General features: G+C 40.7%; 2 protein-coding genes across 5 annotated transcripts; one reads left to right on the top strand and one right to left on the bottom strand.

The window, feature by feature from the left end:
* Positions 1-563: 563 nt before the first annotated feature.
* SNX21 (sorting nexin family member 21) lies at positions 564-13,974 on the top strand. Of its 4 annotated transcripts, none has more exons than XM_075177691.1 (4): positions 564-746; positions 3,750-3,936; positions 4,115-4,266; positions 12,083-13,974. In XM_075177691.1, the coding sequence occupies exons 1-4, from the start codon at positions 681-683 to the stop codon at positions 12,761-12,763; spliced, it is 1,086 nt and encodes a 361-aa protein (XP_075033792.1). In that variant the 5' UTR covers positions 564-680; the 3' UTR covers positions 12,764-13,974. The 4 variants fall into 4 exon arrangements, with proteins under 4 accessions (XP_075033792.1, XP_075033793.1, XP_075033794.1 ...); XM_075177692.1 differs by lacking the exon at positions 564-746 and adding an exon at positions 755-813; XM_075177693.1 differs by lacking the exon at positions 564-746 and adding an exon at positions 849-1,181.
* Positions 13,035-23,997, bottom strand: ACOT8 (acyl-CoA thioesterase 8). The gene is made up of 6 exons (XM_075177696.1): positions 23,764-23,997; positions 21,070-21,206; positions 19,694-19,919; positions 16,642-16,799; positions 13,605-13,796; positions 13,035-13,312 (listed from the first exon to the last, which is right to left on the bottom strand). Exons 1-6 carry the CDS (start codon positions 23,883-23,885, stop codon positions 13,194-13,196), a joined length of 954 nt encoding a protein of 317 aa, XP_075033797.1. The 5' UTR covers positions 23,886-23,997; the 3' UTR covers positions 13,035-13,193.
* Between the last annotated feature and the right edge of the window lie 120 nt (positions 23,998-24,117).

Below are 24,117 nucleotides of genomic sequence, written 5' to 3' on the forward strand. Positions count from 1 at the left end.
GGGACCTTAGGTTGTATTTGGTTGCAAAATAGAGGAATGGAAAACTTAAACCGCCAGTAAACTTCTGCCTTGTGAAATAGTGGCAGGGAACTATATAGCTAATAGGGGTACAGCTGCTGTCATTGGAGAAGCTGACAAATGGCAGCAAGTGGCTGCTTGAGGTATTAATAGACATTCCAAGGAAGTGCCTGCCAGGCAGACTCAGCCTGATTCCTAAATATGGAAGCACAATGTGAAGTTAGGAAGGAGAAGGCAAAGTCCAAAAAACTACAGTATACTAATTATATATATCTGTGTGTGTTCATTCGTCCCCATTAATTGCCATCACACAATAAAGGAAATTCCAAAGTGTGACTCTGAGATTGATACTAAATTCCACAGTACAGATTTGTAGCATATAATCATTTATAACCAGAACCCAGGCAATGCATACACAAGCGCTACTGAAACAGAAACCTTCGGGAAATCTAGATTGTGCAACCGATACAGCAGAGATGAGTAATTGCTTTAATTGCCACATAGACAAAACAGAAGTTGTGGCTGATCTCAGCCTCCTATGTGGAAAGTTTGGTAAATACAAGGGAGGGTGTGTTCCCAGAGACACAGGTACAGCCCTGGGATGGTAACACAGATTAATGTAACCCGGCCGTCTTTATGTTTACACACACAGCACCGACATCATGTCACGGCTAGTGGTCGTGGATACCGGAAGCGGAAGTTTTGGAGAATCCCGATTTCCACGGAGAGTAAGTAGACCAGGGCCCCCGGGCGATGACTAGTGGTGCGCTTGTGATGCGCGCTCAGCACTGGAAGGTATAGGACTGGGTTTGCGCTTGTGATGCGCGCTCAGCACTGGAAGGTATAGGACTGGGTTTGCGCTTGTGATGCGCGCTCAGCACTGGAAGGTATAGGACTGGGTTTGCGCTTGTGATGCGCGCTCAGCACTGGAAAGTATAGGGCCGGGTGTGCGCCTGTGACGTGCGCTCAGCACTGGAAAGTATAGGGCCGGGTGTGCGCCTGTGACGTGCGCTCAGCAGTGTAAGGTATAGGACTGGGTGTGCGCCTGTGACGTGCGCTCAGCAGTGTAAGGTATAGGACTGGGTGTGCGCCTGTGACGTGCGCTCAGCAGTGTAAGGTATAGGACTGGGTTTGCGCCTGTGACGTGCGCTCAGCAGTGGAAGGTATAGGACTGGGGGCGCATCAGTTGCGCATAGCGCAGGTCTGCGTGCGAGGCTGGAAATCAGCACTTCGGCATTAGTATTCGGTTAGTCATCAGTCTAATAATAACATACAGTATGTTGGGTTTACTGTGTATAAATCACAGCTGCCTTCCAGTCTGGTCCCGGTTTTATAGCATTTAATGTATCCTTGGTGGGTTTTCACCTTCTTCAGACTTTGATGTATTGTCTTGCTAAATACGTTGCTTTATCTTCCCAGCTTTCTACTGAATATAACTTATTCAATGCAGTGAGCATAATAAATGACATTGTGTGGTTATAGGAATGCCTGGCTAGGAAGACAGGGTATTATGATTAGTAATTGTTGTGTCAGATGGGCGCTTTCAATGCAAAAGCTTTTTGCAGCTAGTAAAGTGCATGTGCTGACACATTGAAGTGAATGGAAGATGTTACATCGGTGCCTTCAGAGCTTAATCACTCCCATTAGGCCGGGGATGAGAGTTCCCCATTCACTTCTTTGTGAAAGTTGAATGATTATGACTATTTTTTTTCTTACTTCATGTTTACTTTTATAGTACAGTCTAGTTGCTGGCTAGGTTATCTTTAGTTACTGAAGACTTAACCCCATTATATCTAAACTTTCTGCTCATGCACTGGATTCTCTAATTTCTTGGTTTACTGTAGATCATTTTTGTATTTATCCTTCTCTTCTGAGACAAATTAGTAGCACATTGCGATAAATATATATATGGTGTCATTTAAATACATATTTTTATGATTTGCCTGCAAATTTAATAGGCCAGATTTTATAGAGCATAGAGATACCAAATAAGATGAGTGTAGGTTAGTCAAGGTATTTGTGTTTAGATGAGTCACCCTGGAGTATTAGTAGATTAGTTCTAATAGGTTTCAGGTTGGTTCTGTCTGTATTCTCATGTGTGAACTGTGCATGTGCAGGGACATGATTTTTGTTCATGCACTTGGCAGGGCTGCATTCATTTGAGTGAATGTGGTGAGGCTGGCAAGGGTCATGGTCATCTGCCTCACTAGGCCGACCCCATTGTAGGTTACCTTCACTGGAGAGTTGGGGAGGGGGTCACCTATCAGAAAGGGGACAGAGACTAAATCGCCCCTTAAAGGAAAATTCTAGCTCCACCCTGACTGCCTTGGGCTGAGTCATCGGGCTACATGCATTTTTTTTTTACTATAAATTGTTCCCAATAGACTGACCTGAATCTCGCACCCTGCCCGCCCAAGCTAATATTTGCCAGACAGCCCCTGAATGTGCTCCTGTTTGGCACATAAAAGGCATGTATGGGTTTGATTACCCTTTCATGCATTCAGCCGGACCTCATTCAGTAGAGCTGCAGAAAGTGGCCACATCCACCTCTATTTCTTGGCATACAAATTTAATTGAATCTAGAGGCACGTATGGAATCATCCTCTATATGCAAGGACATTTATACAACAAATGTGTTAATAATTTATCTTGATATGTCTTCTCAATTGGTAGTCATTTATATATTACACTGGCTGCATCCACAACATACTGAAAATAGGACAGGTATCTGGATCAATGATCCCTCTGCAAAGTGCTCCTTCCCTATTGATACTGTAAATGAACAGTGAAGGGGTGCTGGGATAGGGATTATCCAGACGCCAGCTCTATACTCAGTACACTGTGCATATGGTCAAGACACACAGCCCACTTAAACACTTACATCTGTGTAAAATGGATCTAAGATCCGTCGGATGTGTTAGTATGGAAATTGTACAATTAGGTTGCCATTAAATTGGACTTATAGTAGACCATGTTTATTATTTTGTGGATGATGAAACCAATCTAACTGTTTTTAATCATGGATACATTTGGCATTACTTGTAGGCACTTAAATAATTTGTTTTTTTTAACCCAGTTTTAACTATAGCAGAAATGAGTACTGTGGAGCTGTTTTATGAAGTTATTTCTGCAAAACGTTAATAAAAGAAATCTATATGGAATATTAGGAGTTAAAGTTATAGCCTGGCACTGCCCATAATATAAATGCCACCAGCAGTAAAAACTTGTGTTTCTATTCAGTTGTTGTATGTCTAGTTAATTTGATAAGTTTCACGTAACCAGTCCCACCCAGCCGCCAAAACACAGTGATGCTAGATTTTGGCTTTGATTTTATTACTATATACTTTTTCCAGTTTTTATGCAGTCCATGTGTATTAAAACTTAAAATAGTCAACAGCATGCTTCTTGGATGTATAACCTCTTTAGTCTTCTGCATGTGGCTGTCTTCCCATCATAGATTTGCATGTATATAATCAATGTTGTCCCATGTTCAGCCATCTCTTACCCCTCACTGTGTCTGTACTGTATGTCACGTGCTTGAAGCTATTTACATACCGATTCCATCCGTGTGTCTTTCTCACTGTAGACTGCGTGTTATACCTTGTGTATTTACCAGTGTAAAATAAAATACCATTGACAAGTGAAGCTGGATAATGTCAACATGATCACTTTCTAATATTGGTCAGGACGAGTTTGTTTTAATTAGATCTTCACTTGCAATCTTTTCCTAGATGGCGTCCAAGTTCCTTCAGCGCCTCCGTACCTCCACACTGAAAGAGCAAAGGGGCCCGGGACCCCCTGAGGAGCCACCAGAGATTGCAGAGTTGGTGGACGACAATGAAGGATTATCGGTGCGATTGAGCGGCACCCTGAGTCTGAGTGAAGACAGCCTAGGCTCCGAGGAGAGTGATGGAACTGGTACTTTATAAGTCAACACTACTGGGTGGGGGCAAAGGGTAACTATACAGAAGAGAGGGAGGGTACAAGGCAGTGAGTGCAAGTCAAGTTATCTACATGTAAGCACTGTCTGCTGTGAAGAGTCAGTGCTATAATATTTCTGCAACACTTACCTGAACTTTGCTTTTTTTTGCATTAGGTAGATCCGCAGAAGAGCTGAACAGCAGCCCCCTCCTCACACAGCAACATAAAGAGATGTGGGCAAATACACAAGGCCGCCGTGTGCCCATCAGGCTGACGTTTGAGGTGACCGAGGCAAATGTGGTACGGGATGTCCATGGCAAGTATGTGGTGAGTGCTAGAGGTAGTTTAATCTATGGTCAGATTACATGTTTTACTAAACCTCTTAAGTGAAAAGCAGCCGACTCAATCTCAGCAGGATTCAGACTTGTGTCATATTTCGGCACATTTAAATGCACAATTACTATTTATTTGCTGAAATTAAGCTTGGGGGGATAATACAACAATGCATGAGGCATGTGCAGAAGTTTGAGATCTCCCCACATATGTTTAATTAAAGACTTAATCTTTCGTTCCTGTAAGTGCTTCATGGTTCATTTTTATATATGACTGGAATCATTGTTTTACTGGAATGATCAAACCTCCTTGGGCTTCAGTTTCTTCACACACTCTGGTTCATTAACTTCTAGAATTAGTTGAATACATTCTTCCTCTCACACTGACAATATTTCTTGTGTCACTGGTCACCACACAACCCCCAAAGCTTTCCATATAATATCCTTCCACTCCATATATGTTTCTAGGGAGATCACCAAAGCATGAACTGGAACTAAATAGCCCCTCTTATTTGTTCCACTAGTGTATTAGTGAAAGTTTGCAGATGTTGGGGTTATTTTTAACAGTTATTCACTGTGGCCTTCTGTGGGGAGAGACGTGACATGACTGTTAAGTTAATAACGGAGATTTAAACCTATACTTTGGACAATATAAGCAAGCAGGAAATATTATAGCGCACTTCCAGAGACAGCCCTATACTGTATAAGAATATCCACCAAATCATACATATAAAATACAGAAATAATACATACATAGGTGCTCATGGATGTTCATATAGGGGATAGGTTATCCTTACAACCAAACAGATGGCATATACAAGGAAAAAAACAATAATATAGTGTAATACGGTTACAACAAGATATTCTTATTGTTCAGGCTACCAAAAGTTCCCAATATAAGAAGTGAGGAAATCCAAAAATCTTCAACGCCCAAAGTGTTTGAATCGAAATCCTATATTATATGTGCTTACAAGATAGATTCTTTAATACTTGAGGTAAAATGTTGATTGTCCTTACACGAACATCTTCTTAGCCACCATCATAAAAATAACACTACATAGTGTATTACAGTTTTATTAATAAATATAAAAACAAATAAAAAAAAAAATGAATTCTCAAACAAGTGAGGATAATGCCCGTACCGCAAAGTTTGAGTAAAAAAGCATGTAGAAGGCACTCGGCTGTTAAACACCACTCCTACAGATCAGACTCCTTCCTCGCGACAAAAAGCGGATGGACAAGCGGTATCACAATCGGAAGCAAACTCGTTTCTACCCCTGGCTGGGGTCTTGATCAAGGCTTTTTGGCACGAAGAAGGAGTATGATCTACATTTGACAGTTTTAACCCCTTCGTGCTAAGGACGAGTCCACGGGACACAAGGTTCAAAAGAAGTTAAAATTCTACTTGCCTCTCCCCCACAGCTATTACCTGCCGGTGGTGCTGCGTGATGTATTAATCCCACCTCCTCATCCACTTTCTAAGAAATGGGAAGAGTCAAGTGAAAGTTCCCTTTCTCCCCCATCCTGGCATCCCGAAAGCGGGGAGCCCCCTCTTTCCAATGAGGTGTCGATTTATTAGTTATTCTCTGGCGATCACCAGCCAAGAACATCCTACACTATAGAAAACATTTAAGGAGCAGAGAGTGGGGATGGGGTTTTGTAATGCCCAGATCTCAACCATCCCGACTCCAAGAAACTATGGGGATTCTCATTTGATATAAGGTAGCCCCCCCCCACCTATCAAATGATTTGCCCCCTTAGTAGTGATTACCAGACAATAATACCCTATACTACAGAAAGCTTTAAAAAGTTTAGAGATGGGGGTGTCAAAATAGGCTCAGCACAGGGGTGAGAAAAGTCTCCGCAACAAAAGAGTTAATAGAGATCCAAAATAGATGTGACAACTGCCGTCTTGCTTGAAATATGGCTCCGCTCAACAGAGTATTTCTAAATATCCGTTGATATAGTTACCACCCCCAGGTGGAGTATTGCATGCCTGATTTATATGTTCAAAGAGATGCTTAATCGTCCAGACTGTAACCATAGCCTTATGCCAAGGATGATGATATGATAACTTTGTGTCGATGGATGAAACACAGCAGATTGTTACTTAGCATGCAGAGGTAACAAAGATGTAACTAACAACGCAAGCAGCTTAGTAACCATTTAACTGCAAAAGGCACAGGTCAATTTCCGGTAATGTAACCTAGACTTAGGTCTGAATAGTTACGAGCCAACGTCTTTGACAGGCAGCCTTTGTAGATATACTTTATTATCTGATATCCAAAAATCTATTTAACCTGACGCTTTTCTGCGCCTTATCTGTCAACAGTTTCATCAGAGGAATAAAGAGCCCTGTAACCCGGTTATATTTAAGCTTGTACTGTCCAATCATGTCAACATCTAAACAATTTTAAATATGAATGCAAATATTTCCACTTTAGCTTGACATTATTGTAGGCAGATTCAATTATTTAGAATACTATAAAGAAAATAACACGTATAAGAAAAGCTGTCAGTCTGCATCTTGAGTCTAATGAAACAATCCTGAAAAGTTGAAATGAAATCCTCCCACAGCTTAGATCAAAATAAGACCAAATTCTCATCTATCTTTAATGTAGCTCAAAATATAATTTTAAGTCTGTTAAGCTAATAACCTAATGGTCATATCATTTAGCTGCACACATCTCCATGGAGAATGCCACAATAAGCAACTTTTAAAAAGAACAAGAGTGGGACGTATAAGAGTAACTATTTGCTTTCAGATTCATCAATATTACTTTGATATCCCTAGAAACACAACGCATGAAAGTATTTTATTATATGGCTAGCTAATGCCTGAATTGATGTTTTCAACTTATCAGCAAATCCTTATCAGTTGTACGGTGTATTAGATTTATTAAATTTCATGATTATTGTGGGACATTATTATGTATAATTCTATGATAAATTACTTTGGTTTATAATTTTGCAGTTCGGTTTATACTCTTTGGTCAGTTAACCCTCAGCAGGTCCTTTGAAGTGATATGCGGGTTCTACTTTGCATATACGACCAGTTCGATCAGATATTGCCTTGACCGTTTCCCTTCATTTCCATTTCTTATTTATGTCATAACCTTTGGAAACTCCAAGCTGAAAGCATTTAGGTACAAACTGTATTGTATAGCCTTCCCCTGTTTTGTATTAATTGTCGCCAATGCTCAATTTCTCAGCCAGCTGTTTAGAGGAAGCCATGTTTCTTGGGAGTAGTAAGCACAACATCCTGAAAAGTTAGAGGGGATCAGAGTAATTTCTTGCAACTGTGGACTTACGTAGGACTCTAAATAACTTTTTTTTTTTGTCTTTTATAAAAAATGAAATTTTTATTTTGGGGGGTGAAAACAAAATATGGAACATACAGAATAATAGGGGAAGTAAGGCGAGGGAAGACGTGATGGGGGAGGTACATTAAATCGCATCAAACATGTACTTCAGCCAAAAGCAAAAGTTATAGATCAAATGCTGATGGTGCTGTTATTTTTACAATGAGAAGGAAACCTGTGATGGGGCTAGATGCTCAGGATAATAGAAACTCTAATCAAACCATTTAATGAAGGGGGAAGAGGCTCCTGAGGAATATGGAAGGCCTAGAGTCTCCATAACATAGCTCCTCTGGATTTTGGCTATAACAATTGAAAGAGGCGGGAGGAGGGGAGACTTCCAGGATTGTGCTATAGCTGACTGAGTAGCAAAAAGCATGTGGCCAGTTACATATCTCTTATGGTTTTGGAGAGAAGGAGGTTATAAGTGCAGCAGAGGGATTTCTGGCGATGGGGCTATCGTTACTGAACTCACTGCATTAATCAGATTGAAAACTTCCGACCAGAGTCCGTGCAGCTTCGGGCACGACCAAAAGGTGTGCATCAGGCACCCTACCTTACCACAGTTCCTCCAGCAAAACTTTGACAAATTAGGCATAAATCTATGAAGTTTCTCAGGAGTCAAATAGATTCTGTGTAAGATCTTGAGAAGCATTTTGGAATGATTACTACATTTTGACATCTTGTACACATTTAGAAATATGGAGGAGCAGGGGCAGCATGGTGTCTTACTTGGGACTGAAACCAGTGTCTGACCTGTACAGTCGTGGCCAAAAGTTTTGAGAATGACACACATATTATCTTTCACACAGTCTGCTGCCTCAGTTTTTATGATGGCAATTTGCATATACTCCAAACTGTCATGCAGAGTGATCAGATGAATTGCAATGCATTTCAAAGTACCTCTTTGCCAGGACAATGAACTTTATCCCAAAAACATTTCCACTGCATTTCAGCCCTGCCACAAAAGGACTAGCTGACATCAGGTCAGTGATTCTCTCGTTAACACAGTTGAGAGCGTTGACAAGGACAAGGCTGGAGATCACTCCATCATGCTGATTGATTGAGAATAACAGAATGGAAGATTTAAAAGGAGGGTGGTGCTTGAAATCATTGTTCTTCCTCTGTTAACTGCAAAGAAACACATGCAGTCATCATTGCTTTGCACAAAAAGGGCTTCACAGGCAAGGATATTGCGGATAGTAAGATTGCACCTAAATCAACCATTTATTGGATCATCAAGAACTTCAAGGGAGGTTCAATAGTTGTGAAGAAGGCTTCAGCGCGCCCAAGAACGTCCAGCAAGCACCAGGACCGTCTCCTAAAGTTGATTCAGCTGTGGGATCGGAGCACAGTGAGGTGAAGACTTTGAGGATGGCCTGGTGTCAAGAAGGCCAGCAAAGAAGCCACTTCTCTCCTATAAAAACATCAGGGACAGACTGATATTCTGCAAAAGGTACTGGGATTGGACTGCTGAGGACTGGGGTAAAGTAATTTTCTCTGATGAATCCCTTTTTGAATTGTTTGGGGCATCTGGCGCTACCATCAGTCCTGTGTCATGTCAACAGTAAAGCATCCTGAGACTATTCATGTGTGGGGTTGCTTCTTGGCCAAGGGAGTGGACTCACTCACAATTTTGCCTAGGAACACAGCCATGATTAAAGAATGGTACCAAAACATCCTCCAAGAGCAACTTCTCCCAACCATCCAAGAACAGTGTGGTGATGAACAATGCCTTTTCCAGCTTGATGGGAGCAACTTGCCATAAGGCAGAAGTGATAACGAAGTGGCTTGGGGATGAAAACATCATCAACATTTTGGGTCCATCGCCAGGAAACTCCCCAGACCTTAATCCCATTGAGAACTTGTGGTCAATTCTCAAGAAACTCAAAGCATTGATTAGGCAAGAATGGGAATCCATCAGTCCGTATATGGCCCAGAAGATGACTGACAGCATGCCAGGGCGAATTGCAGAGGTCTTCAAAAAGAAGGGTCAACACTGCAAATATTGACTCTTTGCATAAACTTAATGTAATTGTCAATAAAATGCTTGTAATTTTATTTCAGTATACCATAGCAACGTTTGACAAAAAGGTCTAAAAACACTGAAGCAGCAAACTTTTTGAAAACCAATACTTGTGTCACTCTCAAAACTTTTGGCCATGACTGTAGGTACTTATAAAAAATCTCTTGAGCGAATCTTAAAGTGGTTTCGTAAGTATGTAAAGGAAAAGAGAGAGGTGTCCTCCATAATGAGACGTAGATTAACAATACCCAACTTTTGCCATGACGCCAAACTCAAGTTGGGAATTCTTTTAGAAAGGCCCAACATTGAGAGGTTGGAGGAGAGGAGAACAAAAATCAGGGAATAACTTTACCAGTGTGTCCCATGCCTTAAGTGAATCACGGATACTTGTTAGAGTAAAGGCCTCAAAAGACCTTGTTTTAGCATCTAGCCATAAAAGGTCAAGAGGTAACAGATAGGACAAGTGTTTCTCACTGAAGACCAAGGGCTTGGGTGGTGTGGGGGTCAACCAATCTGAGCTGGTCTAAGAAGCATGCCCACTGATAGAACTCCAGGTTGGGAGGCCAAGCCTTATTTTAGGTTAGAGCTCATCATTTTAACATTTGAGACTTGGGATTTATTTGGAGAGGTTAACGACCTCAAGGACACTTTGTAAAATTTGGGCAGTAGGTGGTTAGGGTAAAGATATGGGATAGACCTAGAGAGATATAGGATTTTTGGAAGAAGCATCTTTTTTATAGCTGCTATCCTGTCCAACAACAAGACATCATAATTAGCCCACATTCTCGTCAGTGAAATAAAGTGAGTTTAAAAAGGAAGAGTAGTTATCAGGGAGTCAGAGGAAAGTGGTCAAATTTGTATACCCAAATAAATCCGTGAAGAAGTTTGACAATTGTAATTAAATTTTGCCTTGATGACTTCCAGATGAGCAAGGGGGGTGGCAATGGCTAGAACTTCAGTTTTGGATACATTTGTATCCAAATTATATAATATTTGGAGTTTGTAAAGAGATGGCTCAGAATACTGTTGAAGAATATGGTGGATGGCTGCTAACAAGGGCTCATTGTCAGACACGAACAGTAAGACATCATCAACAGAAAGGCAGAATTTATGGCACATATCCCCAAATACAGGACCAACCACCAAAGGACTCTGACAGTTTTTTTTTGTTTTTTTTAAGGGTTCAATCACTAGCGCAAATATAAACAGGCATAAAGGGCACCTTTGTCTGGTACTGTTCGATATGTCGAATCGAGAGGATTAGAAGCCATTACTAAAAATGCGCACTGAAGGCCCCATGTATAAAGCAGAGATGACGTAGGAAAAAAGCCAGTGAACCCAAATTTGGATAAAACTGAAGACGTATCCCCAGTGGAGCCTATCAAATGGGCGATTATGGATAGAATGATATTCTGTTACATTAAACACCCGTCTGACATTGTCTGGGGCCTGCCTGCAAGAACAAATCCTACTTGGTCAGGTTGATCAATCAGGGTAGAATCGGGTTTTGAACGTAAAGCAATGATTTTAGCGAATATTTTAATATCCGAGTTTAATAATGCGATGGGCCGATAGTTTTGGCACCTAGTGGGGTCCTTACCCGGCTCAAGAATATTAATAATTTGGGATTCTAGCATTTCCTTAGGGAAAGCAGAAGTCGAGGTATCATAGTTAAATAGAGCAGTAAGTCAGGGCCAGTTTGAACCTAACTTTGAGATAGTTGTCGGTAAAGCCACCTGGGCTGGCGCTTTCTCTTTTTAAGGTCTTAATGGCCTGTTCTATCTCTTCTGAAGTCCAGGGAGAGGACAAGGTGTCTAGCACATCAGAGGAAAAAGAGGGGAGAGCCAGGGATTCCAGGAAACTACATGTAGAGCTGGGTGTGGGTTGCAGTGCAGAGGGGTCTGTGTGTAGATTATATAGCTTCACGTAGTAGCTAGCGAATTTACAATATCTACGGCATTTGAGACCTGACGGCCTCTGGAGTCAGACAGGTGTTTAATACGGTTGATAGCATTTTTACTCCAACACACACACAAAAAAAATGTTCTTCCAACCCCAGAGAGGAAGGGCCTGAGTCATTAAGGAGAGCAAAGCATAAAAAAAGGAGTAAATTTGCACCTTGGAAAAACCATGGATGGTCCTAGATCAACTTTAAATGTCAGTGTAAAACTAAAGCTGTGAAGTATTTGTGCACTACAGAAAAAAAGCAGCCAGTATTTTCCTTATGTGCAAAATATTAAACCAATTTGCACCCATTGCATTGTAACATGGTTTATCCAGGAGCAAACTTACTCCTTAATGACTCAAGAGTGTGCATCTCCATTTATGGTACAACGTGAAAAATGTTATGTTAGATTTAAATGTCTCGACTGTACATGTGCTTTTTCATGTGAAGACCCAACCTTTCCATATCTCTTCCCTCCTAGATGTACACCATTTACCTGCTGCAGTCAGGGCAGTATGACCCTGCTCCTGCCTCCATCACCTGTCGATACTCCGATCTGGAGCGCCTGAGAAGAAGCCTGCGGTCCCACTACCCAGATGACATGAGCACCGTCTCCTTTCCTCACAAGCGTCTACATAAGAACTTCACAGCAGAGACCATAGCAAAACGCAGTCGTGCCTTTGAGCAGTTCCTCTGCCACGTGTCGTCCCTGCCTGTCCTGCGGCACTCTCCACAATTCCTGGGCTTCTTCTATCTACGCGACATGCAGCGAGCGCAGCAGTTTATGCGCACGGGCTTGTACAATTTAGCGCTGCCCATATGGACAAACTGCTGGCGCCTTCAGGAAAAGCTTTGTCCCCCTGGTCCTTCTACCCACAGATTGCTGGTGCTGGCTGGCCTGGTCATTTGTCACCAGGATATGGATATGCTGGTAGACGCACAGGCATTCAGTGAACGGGCCGTTGTGCTTTTACAAGAGGCACAGGAGCAGATCGTGACTTTACTGATTCCTTTCCTGCAAGCGCACATCCAGCTGTCTTGGAAAGTGGGGATAGACAAGAGGGACTCGGAGGCTGCATTACTAAAGCTGCAGGAGGCTGGGAATATTACACACAACACTCCTACTCTGAAAGAGATTCTTATCAGAGAGACAATAAGTTGACGAAGTAAATCAAAAGCAGCCGATTTTATTATATGCACTATTCCTCTCTTGTATGCTATAAGAAAGCTTTTACCAGTATTCAGCAACTATATTGCACAAATCTTAAGCAGAAAAATTCCAAAGCCAGGGGAAAAAAAGCAGTGTCAGAAATGTTTACGTTCGCTCAGTAAAAGTGAGAAGGATCAGAGAATTGTGTATTACTGACCTTCCTGTTTTATGGCCTCTAAAGGAATTGTAGAGGAAAGATGAACACACAAACTATTCCAACATATAGTGCAAATAATTAAATAGTCTTTTATTTGTTCTCATTATTTACAATTTGAGTACCTGCTTCTTGCCAACAGCTGCAGAGCAGTATAAACTAAAGTTATACAATGGATTACATCAATCGGATCATAAGTCTGTATTGATTAGGTTGTTCTTCAAGTGTTCACAGCTTACTACTGGGAGGATCCTGCCTCACACGGAAAACTCCTTCCTGTGCACATGTGACTGCAAGGACCCCGTCTCTTCTCCATAAGCGTCCATGTACTAGCCCACGGCTGTTGCCTGTGTGGAAAAGAACTACTAATAACCTGTAACCTGTAACCTTACGAGTCTTCATAAAAGGTTTCTTTGAAGATCGGTGGGTAAATGGATCAAGCTGCGTTTTTGAAAAGTCGAGATGTAGCCCATAGCAACCAGAGTCTATCATTTTATAGAATGTACTAAATAACTAGAATCGGATTGGTTGTTATAAGCAACATCTCCACTTTTCAAACCCGCTGGAAACTCTGAGCTTGATACATCTATCTAATGTTCTCTACGTATTATCGTGCTACGGCCCTTACTCCCCTCTTACCTGCCCAGTGGCTGTCACACTCGTAAAGCATCCATTCGTCCGCCCTGAAAGCAGCATGAAACCACATGGAGTGGTCAAGGGAAGCCATGAATCTAATGCCGAGCTGAAGATGAGGCAGCAGGGCAGTTCCCAGGAAGGAATAGTCCGATATATAGGCAGCTACACAGCAGTGCAATCTCATGTCACCGGGACCTACGGAACATGGCAAGAAGTTATAAGAGAGAGGAAGGGGGAAAGCCGACATTGACCTGCTCTGTTCATATTCTCAATAATGTAAACTTTATTTTGTATGTAAAGACACCGATTCAATCATTTCTTAGTTTCAAAAGATGTATATGGCCAAATATTTAATAAACTATTTTAGAAAATAGTTCTCTCTAAATATTGCCGCATTTCCATGAAATCATTATGAGAACGTTACACAGAGTTGGGGCTTGTCTATCATATATGTTCAGCCTGTTCTGTATCCTTAAAGATAACAAAATAACATTTTCAGCTTTGGGTGCAGTAAGTTAGACATTACTGAATTCTACTTGTTTGAGTCCAGCATCCCTCCGCCAATGTCTAGAACCCTTCAGTACTTGTCACACTCCTCAATACTTTTGGTGCTTGCCAGTAGTGTTTTCACAGCCTACGGGCTCCATGGATTTCATGCAGATGGGACGCTGACAGTATATTGAAAAAAATGTCACCCCCATTAGTGACCATTGGACCAGCCTTTCATCTCAAACAGGCTGACCAGCCAACGCAGTGGCACGTTAATACGCTGATCTCTTTTAATAAGTCATATTTATTAATGTGCCTTACATTAGAAAAGCTGGATTGAAATGATTAAAATCTAATAAATAGTATAAAAGATTTTAGCCACATCAATTTATTTTATCTTGGCTTATAAGTTACACATGGAAGGGAGTAATAGGCTGCATGATTATTTATTAGAATTTTGAAATTCAGCCTTAGAATTGTTACTATTTAGTTTCCTAAGCTATATCTGATATGATTTAGAAAGTTCTCTATTACTATTCTATATAGTGACTAATAACTATTGTTTAATATACTTCAGTGGAGCCTATATTAGTCTCATACTGCTACATAACATTTGCAATAGTTACCTTCTGTTATTACAATATTTATGAGAGCAGTATCAGTTCATAACATCATAGCTATGAAATTCAGCTTTCTAAATGATCTTTTATATCAAATATAGTGTACACTTTGTATGATATTATTCATTGTTATATTTGGCTACACAAATTTTGTATCATACCACTTATATATGAATTCACTCCTAATAAGAGCATTATAAAGAGGATTACCTGAAATAGATAGATTGTGTGTGTGTGTATGTATATATATATATATATATATATATATATATATATATATATATATATATATATATATATATTCAGTAGCTGCTCATTTACACCAAGTTTTAATATTTTGCTTTTAAAATATAGTTTTAATTTATACAACTTGTATTTTGAATTCCGTGCGTTTTTTTATTCATCTCATGTCCATCAACAATATAAACTATTAGGGGCGAATTGAATTGTTAGAAAGTCCCGCGGCGTTAAAACTAGTACCGTTAATACGGTAAAATCTAGCTGGAGCTCAGGGAGCTGCGAGCTGAAATCCAGCAAGTAAATTACCGTATTAACTTTTTCCACGCACGATTACCATAATAACGGTAATCGTGCGCGGACCGCAGGATTTTCAGCGTTTCCGCCGACAATTGAATACGCCCCTTAGAATAAGAATTTTGTAATATACTAATCCTCATTAAAAGTACTATCCAACTACACATATGAGGTGTGCCTTCCCTAGTTAGTATTTCTTTCGCTCTTATTTTTTGCTCAGTAACATATTCTCAATAATGTAAACTTTATTTTGTATGTAAAGACACCAATTCAGTCATTTCTTACAGTCTATTTCAAAAGATGTATGTGGCCAAATGTTTAATAAACTATTTTAGAAAATATTTCTCTCTATTTATTGCCCCATTTCCATGAAATCATTATGAGAACGTTGCACAGAGTTGTGGCTTGTCTGTCATATATATTCAGCCTGTTTTGTATCCTTAATAAGATAACAAAATAACATTTTCAGTTTTGGGTGCAGTAAGTTAGACATTACTGAATTCTACTTGTTTGAGTCCAGCATCCCTCCGCCAATGTCTAGAACCCTTCAGTACTTGTCACACTCCTCATTACTTTTGGTGCTTGCCAGTAGTGTTTTCACAGCCTATGGGCTCCATGGATTTCATGCAGATGGGACGCTGACAGTAGATTCGAAAAAAATGTTACTCCCATTAGTGACCATTGGACCAGCCTTTCATCTCAACGCAGTGACATATTAATACGCTGATCTCGTTTTGTAGTACGTACTATTATTTTCTTTATTATAATGGCACAGTGATGCCATGGTGGAAACTGCTGGGCAAAATATGGATAAACCTGAAGGAGGAAGAGCAGGTTTGGGGATGCAACATAAACAAGCATAGGTTCTGATATCCTCTCAAAATATTCCAGCATGTGGTGCGTTTTGTTACTTTTTTGTTTTTTTTTAATCTGTAGTTACAATTAACCCCTTGTATGCTGGTACTTTTCAGCTGGTTTCATTGTTAATCAGTGTTTTGTTTTGTTTTTAAGTTTAATAGACACTTAGCCAGCCATTAAAATCATTGTGATATTGAAGACTGGTTTGCATGTTATTTTTTCTTAAATATAAAACCCACCCCACCACCAAATAACAATGGCGTCCCTCATCCCCAAATGTAACCACCACAAAAGAGGGCACCCACTATCCCTGAAGACGACAGTCTAGTGCTCTTCCCACACAATTGCGTTTTACCTCAAACAATCCAGCTGCTCCAAAAGACATAAAAGCAACTAATAGTTACTGTACTATTATTCAACAATCTATATTAGAATATTTTAACTTTGGTTTATGATGAAAAGTTGGCACAAGGTTGACATGTTTAGGAAGCACTGAAAGATTAAGAAAAAAAAAAAAAGTTATGTTGTGTGGCAATTACCTATTAGTCCTTTGGCTCTCACCCAGAACAGCTGCCGTGGTTCCTGTGGCACACGATGGTACATGTCTGGTGGGTTAACAGGCTTAATCTCAATGGGGACATCCTGTGCCAAGATTTTATTCAGGCCTACTCTATGCTTCTCCACCAGCGAAGAGTCCCTAGATGAAGTCGATATTAGGCCTTGTTATTTCTACACCACAAGGAAACAATATTATAAGTCTTATATTAATGTAACCATCTATGTAAGAGATCCAGAGATGCTTGTACGGTGGAGTATTATTATTTAGTTTGGTAGTTCTATGTAACAGTCCCACAGCAGAAGTCTTTGTTTAGTTCACTTTCTCTGCAGTTGAGCTTCCTCCTCAACCCCATGTATAATTCCATATACTTCCAACTGTCCTTATTCTATATCCTTCCAACAGATTTCAGCGGGACCCTCTTGAACTTTAGATCTCGAAAGGTACTGTGTTTTGCAGACAAGTGGCCATGATTGGGTGGTTGAGGGATTTTGCCTGTATACATGTTCAAACCAATCTACAGGAAGCTTGATGCTGATTTGACAGAGGGGAGGCCGGTAGGATTTAATGCTGCTATTTGATGTATGCTTGCAATGGATAATGTGAACTGTAGTTTAATGCTATAATGATTGCACACAGTGCTGTGGTATCACTGTAAGCCGCCTAATCCTCCACTAGAACTGGATTTTGGAATGATACAAAGCCAGTTTGAAGTTCTATGACCTGTATAAAAGCACACTGCAGACTTGGGTCTTTAATATCCAATGTCAAATATACTTGGATTTTGCAGCAGGAGTGCATTATGCCATAGAAAAAAAAGGACATTGAAAATTAAATAACTGTATATGTGGATTAATTGAGCTTCTAGGTACCATGAATGGATAAAATCATGGCAGCCACCTATTTCACCTATAGCAAGGCCGAGCCAAGGTCACTTTTTCTAGCTACAACATCAGTTTGTAACATTACAATCATTGACTTTATATAACGCCTGCTTTGATTCTAGAGGTTTCAGGAGTGTTCTGTGATTATATGCACTAGGCACTAATGACATTACTGAGGCAAAGAGCAAGTAGATAACCGGTGCATTATTACAAAGTCCACGTGAGACAACATTAACCTACGATCTAGTTTAAGAATGGCATTGTGGAGTTCTAATAAGATCATTTTCAAATCCATTACTCAGTTTTTTTTGTTCTGTATTCATTTCTGGGGTATAATTTATGAAACACACTACAGGCAGTACAACTATGATTAAAACATTGTTAGCAATGATTTACACCAATCAGCCACAACATTAAAACCACTGACAAGTGAGGTGAATAACATTAATTATCTCGTTACAGTGGCACCTGTCAAGGGGTGAGATATATTAGGCAACAAGTGAACAGTCAGTCCTTGAAGTGGATGTGTTGGAAGCAAGAAAAATGGGCAAGCGTAAAGCTGAGTACACACTAAAGAACGTTATTGCAGATTCGATTTCTATAACGATTTTACCAATGACTGAAAGCCCCGATAAGCATGCAGATTAATGTTTACACAGCTACAGGATTTACCTTCAGATCTGTGATCTTCATCTCTCATAATCATCAGCTGATGAGATTGTGACTCTGTAAACTCTATGGAGATCTGCCTACACTGCTGGACGCGAGCGCGTACACACTTCCACATTTGCCTGACATTGTTCCAACGTTTAGAAAGCCAAATTCAAACAATACTATGTGCTTTAGTACGATAAAACATGATCATGTGACAGTACACACTAATGCAATATTTGATCAGACGGTTGCTTATTGTGTGATCTGCATGATAATTGCATGAAATTACTGTAATGTGTACCCATCTTAAGGATCTGAGTGACTTTGACCCGGGGCAAATTATAATGGCTAGACGAATGCGTCAGAGCATCTCCAAAACGGCAGTTTTTGGGATGTTCCCGGTATGCAGTGGTTAGTACCTACTAAAAGTAGTCCAATCGAGGACAACTGGTGAACGGGCGACAAGGACATGGGCGCCCAAGGCTCATTGATGCGTGTGTGAAGCAAAAGCTAGCCCGTCTGGTCCAATTCCGCAGCTACTGTGGATGTTACTTTGACATGTACCACCTAGCTAAACATTGCTGCAGACCAAGTACATCTCTTCATGGCAACAGTATTCCCTGATGGCAGTGGCCCCTTTCATCGGGATACTGCACCCTGTCACATTGCAAAAATTGTGCAATGGTTTGAGGAACATGATAAAGTTCAAAGTGTTGACTTTGCCTCCAAATTCCCCAGATCTCAATCCAGCTGTGGGATGTGCTAGAAAAAAAAGTCTGATGGAGGCTCCACTTTGTAACTTACAGTACTTAAAGGATCTACTGCTAATGTTTTGGTATCAGATACCACAGGACATCTTCAGAGGTCTTGTGGAGTCCATGCCTTGACGAGTCAGAGCTGTTTTGCCAGCACGAGGGGGACCTACACAATATTAGGCAGGTGGTTTAATGTTGTGGCTGATCTGTGTATAGATTGATTCAGGCAAAAGATAGCAAGAGCAGGTGGGGGTCCATATATTAAAAATATAACATTTAACACTATATTTAATTATATATATAACAATCCATTCCCATTGCCTCGCTCATTCCCCTCTCACATATTTTATTGCTTCCTCATATCTCATTGTCACACTCATTTTCCCCCTCACATCTCTCATTGCCATTCCATTGTCCATTCTCATGCTTATTTGCCATCCTCATACATTATTCCCCCCATATACTTCACTGCCCCCTTCCTTCTTGCCACACGCTCTCCTCTTATGCTGCTCAGACAGGAAGCGTGAACACAATTCCTCTCTAAGCATGTTCGATGCACTAGAAAGCTGACGCGCGATCACAGCGTTCTGGGACGTCGATCTGCATGTTGTCTTTAGAACGTTCAGACAGCACTCCGAGGAGACACATGAGGATAATTCTGTAGTGATTGAGGGAAAATTGGAGCCACTAACCTCAGTATTAAGATATCAAATATGCAATTCATCACGAAAAACATGCTTACTTTAAGTATTTGTATATAAGCTCCTCCCGAGTGAGCAGCTCCTCTGGTGGAGGCACTGTTGGCATTGTGAACTGGTGCTTTAGCGGGCTGTCTTGGGAGCGATGGAAGGAAGCTTGACAAGTCAGGATCGGCACCCCATGCTGTATAGCCTTCACAGAACGCACACTGAAACTTCGCCCATCCCGGGTTCTCTCAACTTGGTACAACACTGGAACCTTGGGGTCCCCTGGTGGTGGACATGAATAGACTCAGTGTTGTTAATGCAAGATGAATGCGAAGCACAACATATTTTAGCTTGGCCATCATTCACATAAAAGACACTACTGCCAGGGAGACCAACTGAAGAGCAGCAGAAGCAGACTGTAGGGAATGGTGCTAAAGGGAACCTCCAATGGGAAATGAATTAGGTGATCTTTCCATCTGGTATCTTTTAGGTGGGGGGGTCCCTTCCATGAGGTCAGTACCACAAATCCTCCTGCATTATTAATTTCTCCAGGCTGAAGGACGGTGGGCAGTAGGCAAAGTGTGCATACCTTACTCTATTACAGTGATGGCTAACCTGTGACACTCCAGGTGTTGTGAAACTACAAGCCCCAGCATGCTTTGCCAACTATCAGCTAGTTATCTACTGGCAAAGCATGCTGGGACTTGTAGTTTCACAACACCTGCAGTGTCACAGGGTAGTCATCACAGCTCTATTAGGACTTAGAAATGTGGTGATGTTGGTGGAATGTTATCTCCATGCTTCAGACTGGAAAAATTAAATATATCCAAGGCTGTGCTGGACAGAGATTGTCTAATGTAGGAACACAGAGAAGTTTTCTGGGAGAGAAGACGGTCTAGCATTGGCAATGTCTGAGTGCTGAAATCCCATTTAATACATAAAAATACAATGTATTGAGTAATCAACCAGAATCATATTTGAACTCAGGAATGAAAGGTAATATGAATGTTTTATCTCACTGTACATAAAAACTCAGAAATTAGTACACCCATCCGTACGAGTTTTGTTTCTGTATTCCACAAACTCTTTGTAAGATTCCTCTTCAAAACAAGAAATATGGTCCTTGTAGGCTGCCTTATAAGAGCTGCTTATCACTGATTCCCGACCAGTAGGTCACATGTATATGTAATGATATCAGCCTGAATTAGTACATATCAATAGCAGGGTCACAGATATGTATGATCAAAAGAGGAAAGAATTAAAATCAATTGAAGATTAAATTTAAGCTATGCAATTAAATGTGAACTATATTTGAATTGCAAAATGAACCAAATCACGTTAGCTTTCTTTGAGACTCATATTTAAAGCCTTGCTTTATTTGTTTCTTTATTCCTCTGAAAAGAAAATAATGTAACAATGGCATTCATGTTACCTGATCGCACAAAGTAACTGTGTAAGGAGTGCACGTGCTCCTCATCACTCACAGAGCTAGCTGCTGCCACTAATGCTTGTCCAACGATCTGGCCACCGAACAGTCTCTGTGTGAAGGGCACCCAGTGATGAGTACCTCTGTAACAGAGAACAGTGAAAACAAGGTTCTAAGCTTCTATTTTCCAGATAAGCGCATATGAAAGTATCCAGCAGAGCCAGGAATTCCAGGATGCAGATTGCATGCTATTAGACAGTTACCTTCATGTATCTACCATTAGTTTTTCAGTAACTATATAAGCCAAGTGGAGATACAATATGTGTACCTATACAATATACATTGAGAAGTGATGTAGATTTTAAGCTAATGGTCAAAAACACCTACACATTCACTGTCTGTTGACCCCTCTCCACCTATTGTTTTACTTAAATCAGGAAGTGTTTCTGCCGCTTGTATATATGCTAATCTAGATGAACAATAAAGAAAGTATGAATGCACTATAGAAAAAAAGTTAACGCTAATGTAACAGATATTAAAGAAACTGTTGTAAATGAAAATATATTGCCATTTAAAAATTATGTAAATTAAAAATAAAAGCAAATGATCAATTAACAAGTTTTAAAAACAAACCCAACAGCACTATCAAGTTTTTCATGTTGGATGTCTAATGACTAGTCAAATGAGCTGACACTCTAGACTCACAAGGACTTGGTCAAACCATCAATATTACACACAAAATATATACGGAATTAGAACACGCGCATCGTACTAAATACACAACATACTTTCATTTACACCGTATGACAATTGGAAATCAACATATCTCTATAAAAGTAGAATAAGTGTAATGCAATGTAGAAAACAGAATGTTAGGAATGGAATGATTATGTTAATATATAATTGTATAGTAATAGACATGACTGAACATGCTATTCACTATTAGAAATTGAATAAAATGAACCTATAATACAGGAAATAGAATAGATATTTTTAGAAATGGAGCATAAATTATACTGAGGATACGGAATGATTAGGTGTATGTGGTTAGAATTAGAAAGATAACATCATTAATTATTATTATTAACATATATAGGGCGCCACATGAGGTCCGCAGCGCTGTACTGAGGGTAAACAAACAAGACAGTACATGGTATAACAGTACAATACAGGAAACAAATAACACTACGACTCTCGACACAGCTACTGGGGTACAAGGGGTATATTCAGTGCAGGCTGAAACATGTTCCCATTAGCGTGGGTGCAGCTAACAGGTTTAGAGCCACTGAAAGAGGTGCAAAGACAATGGAGGAATGGAGTCAATGGGCAGAGAGCCCAAGGAGGAGGTGCGCAGTGTAGCTGGTGAGCAACAGTTATATGTAATGAGAACAGGAGGGAAGAGGGCCCTGCTCACTAGAGCTTACAATCTAAAGGGAAAGGGGCAGACAAACAGTTGACACACCAATCCTCCTCATTAGGGTCTTTCTGCACACAAATGTTTCCTTGTAAAGGCCTCATCTCCACTTTCTACCGCTTAATAATGAAACATAATCGTCCCACATTAACTTAAATGGGAGGACGAAATGAGAGACCCTCAACTCTGAGGACTGGGATAAAATTAGGCTTAATCTTTCTAAAACCTCAATCTGCATTAAGATTTGTAAGAATGTTTACAAGATATAATACATAAAGAACAAAACAGTATATATTTTACATATCTTCATGAACCATTAATTGATTGATGGAGAGAAATATATATATATATCTATCTATCTTCTCTGTGGAGTTTGTATGTTCTCCCTGTGTTTACATGGGTTTCCTCTCACTATCCCCCAAAAACCAGTGCCGTAACGAGGCTGGTGCGGGCGGTGCCATCACCCAGGGTGCAAGGCCAAGGGAGCGCAGCAGCCGCCCGCTACCTGCCTCCAAGAGAGAGAGACATTCACTCACAAGACTTTGAAGCTTCAACCCTTAAGTCCCGCAGTGGAACGCATGTGCGTTCCACTGCAGGACTTAAGGGTTGAAGCTTCAAAGTCTTGTAAGTGAATCTCTCCTCCCCCCCCCCCCCAATAAAACATACCACAATATTTTAAACTCACTTAAACCTACACATATTAACTGCATAAAATATTACAATACCCATCGCTATATATTTTTGAAATATACCACTGTGTGTGTGCATATAACAATTCTTTCACTAAAGTGCTAACCACGCCCACTTAGATGGGGGGAGCAGGTGCCCTGTCTCGCCCAGGGCACCAAAATTTCTAGTTACGACACTGCCAAAAACAAACATGCTGGTAGGTTATTTGGCTGCTATTAAATTGATCTTAGTTTCTCTTGGTCTGTCTGTGTGTGTTAGAGAATTTAGACTGTAAGCTCCAGTGGGGCAGGGACTGATGTGAGTTCTCTGTACAGCGCTGCGGAATTAGTGGCGCTATATAAATAGCTGATGGTGAGGATGATGATTTCAGCTCTTTTGAGTGTATTTCTATATTATGTTCGGTATATCAGCTAATGTGCCTTATGTAAAGTAAAATGTCACCAATCTCTCCTTTATCGTTGGATTTTACTTCTCTGTAGATACTATATGTGGTTGTCGGCATGCTGGGATTTATAGTCCCACATCAGCTCAGAAGCCAGGGGCTGTCTAGGTATATAACACCTTCATTGGCCCTCTAGGTTTTCCGTCGGCAGCACCTGAATAGGTCTTTGTCCAGCGGTTCTAGGTTCAGGACACTTGTGACCAACACACTCCTCAAATCCTGCGGATTCCGGTCTTTTGGTTCCGGCAAATCTTCCGACAGCAAGGACGCGGCCATCTTTCCAGTCACGTGACAGCAGGGTCACATGATGACCTTTGACCAGCAACACATAGCCAACGAAGCCGGGAAACAAGCCACTCACCCACCACGTGATTCCGACTCCTCAGTCCCATAAGACACGCCTGACCCGGAAATGACGTCAGAACAGCACCGCGCTTGTCGAGGTGTGATTGGCTGAAACACCGATCCATAAATCCCAGCTCTCTATTAGTCTGTATCCATACCCGCC

The sequence above is a fragment of the Mixophyes fleayi genome, chromosome 6 (assembly GCF_038048845.1).
Source record: "Mixophyes fleayi isolate aMixFle1 chromosome 6, aMixFle1.hap1, whole genome shotgun sequence".
Classification (NCBI taxonomy): Eukaryota; Metazoa; Chordata; class Amphibia; order Anura; family Limnodynastidae; genus Mixophyes; species Mixophyes fleayi.

What these genes read in the sequence shown, in the direction of transcription:
- SNX21 (XM_075177691.1), top strand. Translation starts at nt 681, where the DNA reads ATGTCACGGCTAGTGGTCGTGGATACCGGAAGCGGAAGTTTTGGAGAA. An exon ending in AATCCCGATTTCCACGGAGA is followed by an intron (nt 747 to 3,749) that starts GTAAGTAGACCA and finishes ATCTTTTCCTAG; the next exon opens with ATGGCGTCCAAGTTCCTTCA. An exon ending in CGAGGAGAGTGATGGAACTG is followed by an intron (nt 3,937 to 4,114) that starts GTACTTTATAAG and finishes TTTTTGCATTAG; the next exon opens with GTAGATCCGCAGAAGAGCTG.
- ACOT8 (XM_075177696.1), bottom strand. Translation starts at nt 23,885, where the DNA reads ATGGCCGCGTCCTTGCTGTCGGAAGATTTGCCGGAACCAAAAGACCGG. An exon ending in CAGTTACTTTGTGCGATCAG is followed by an intron (nt 19,920 to 21,069) that starts GTAACATGAATG and finishes GTCCACCACCAG; the next exon opens with GGGACCCCAAGGTTCCAGTG. An exon ending in GAGAGCCAAAGGACTAATAG is followed by an intron (nt 13,797 to 16,641) that starts GTAATTGCCACA and finishes CATGTTCCGTAG; the next exon opens with GTCCCGGTGACATGAGATTG.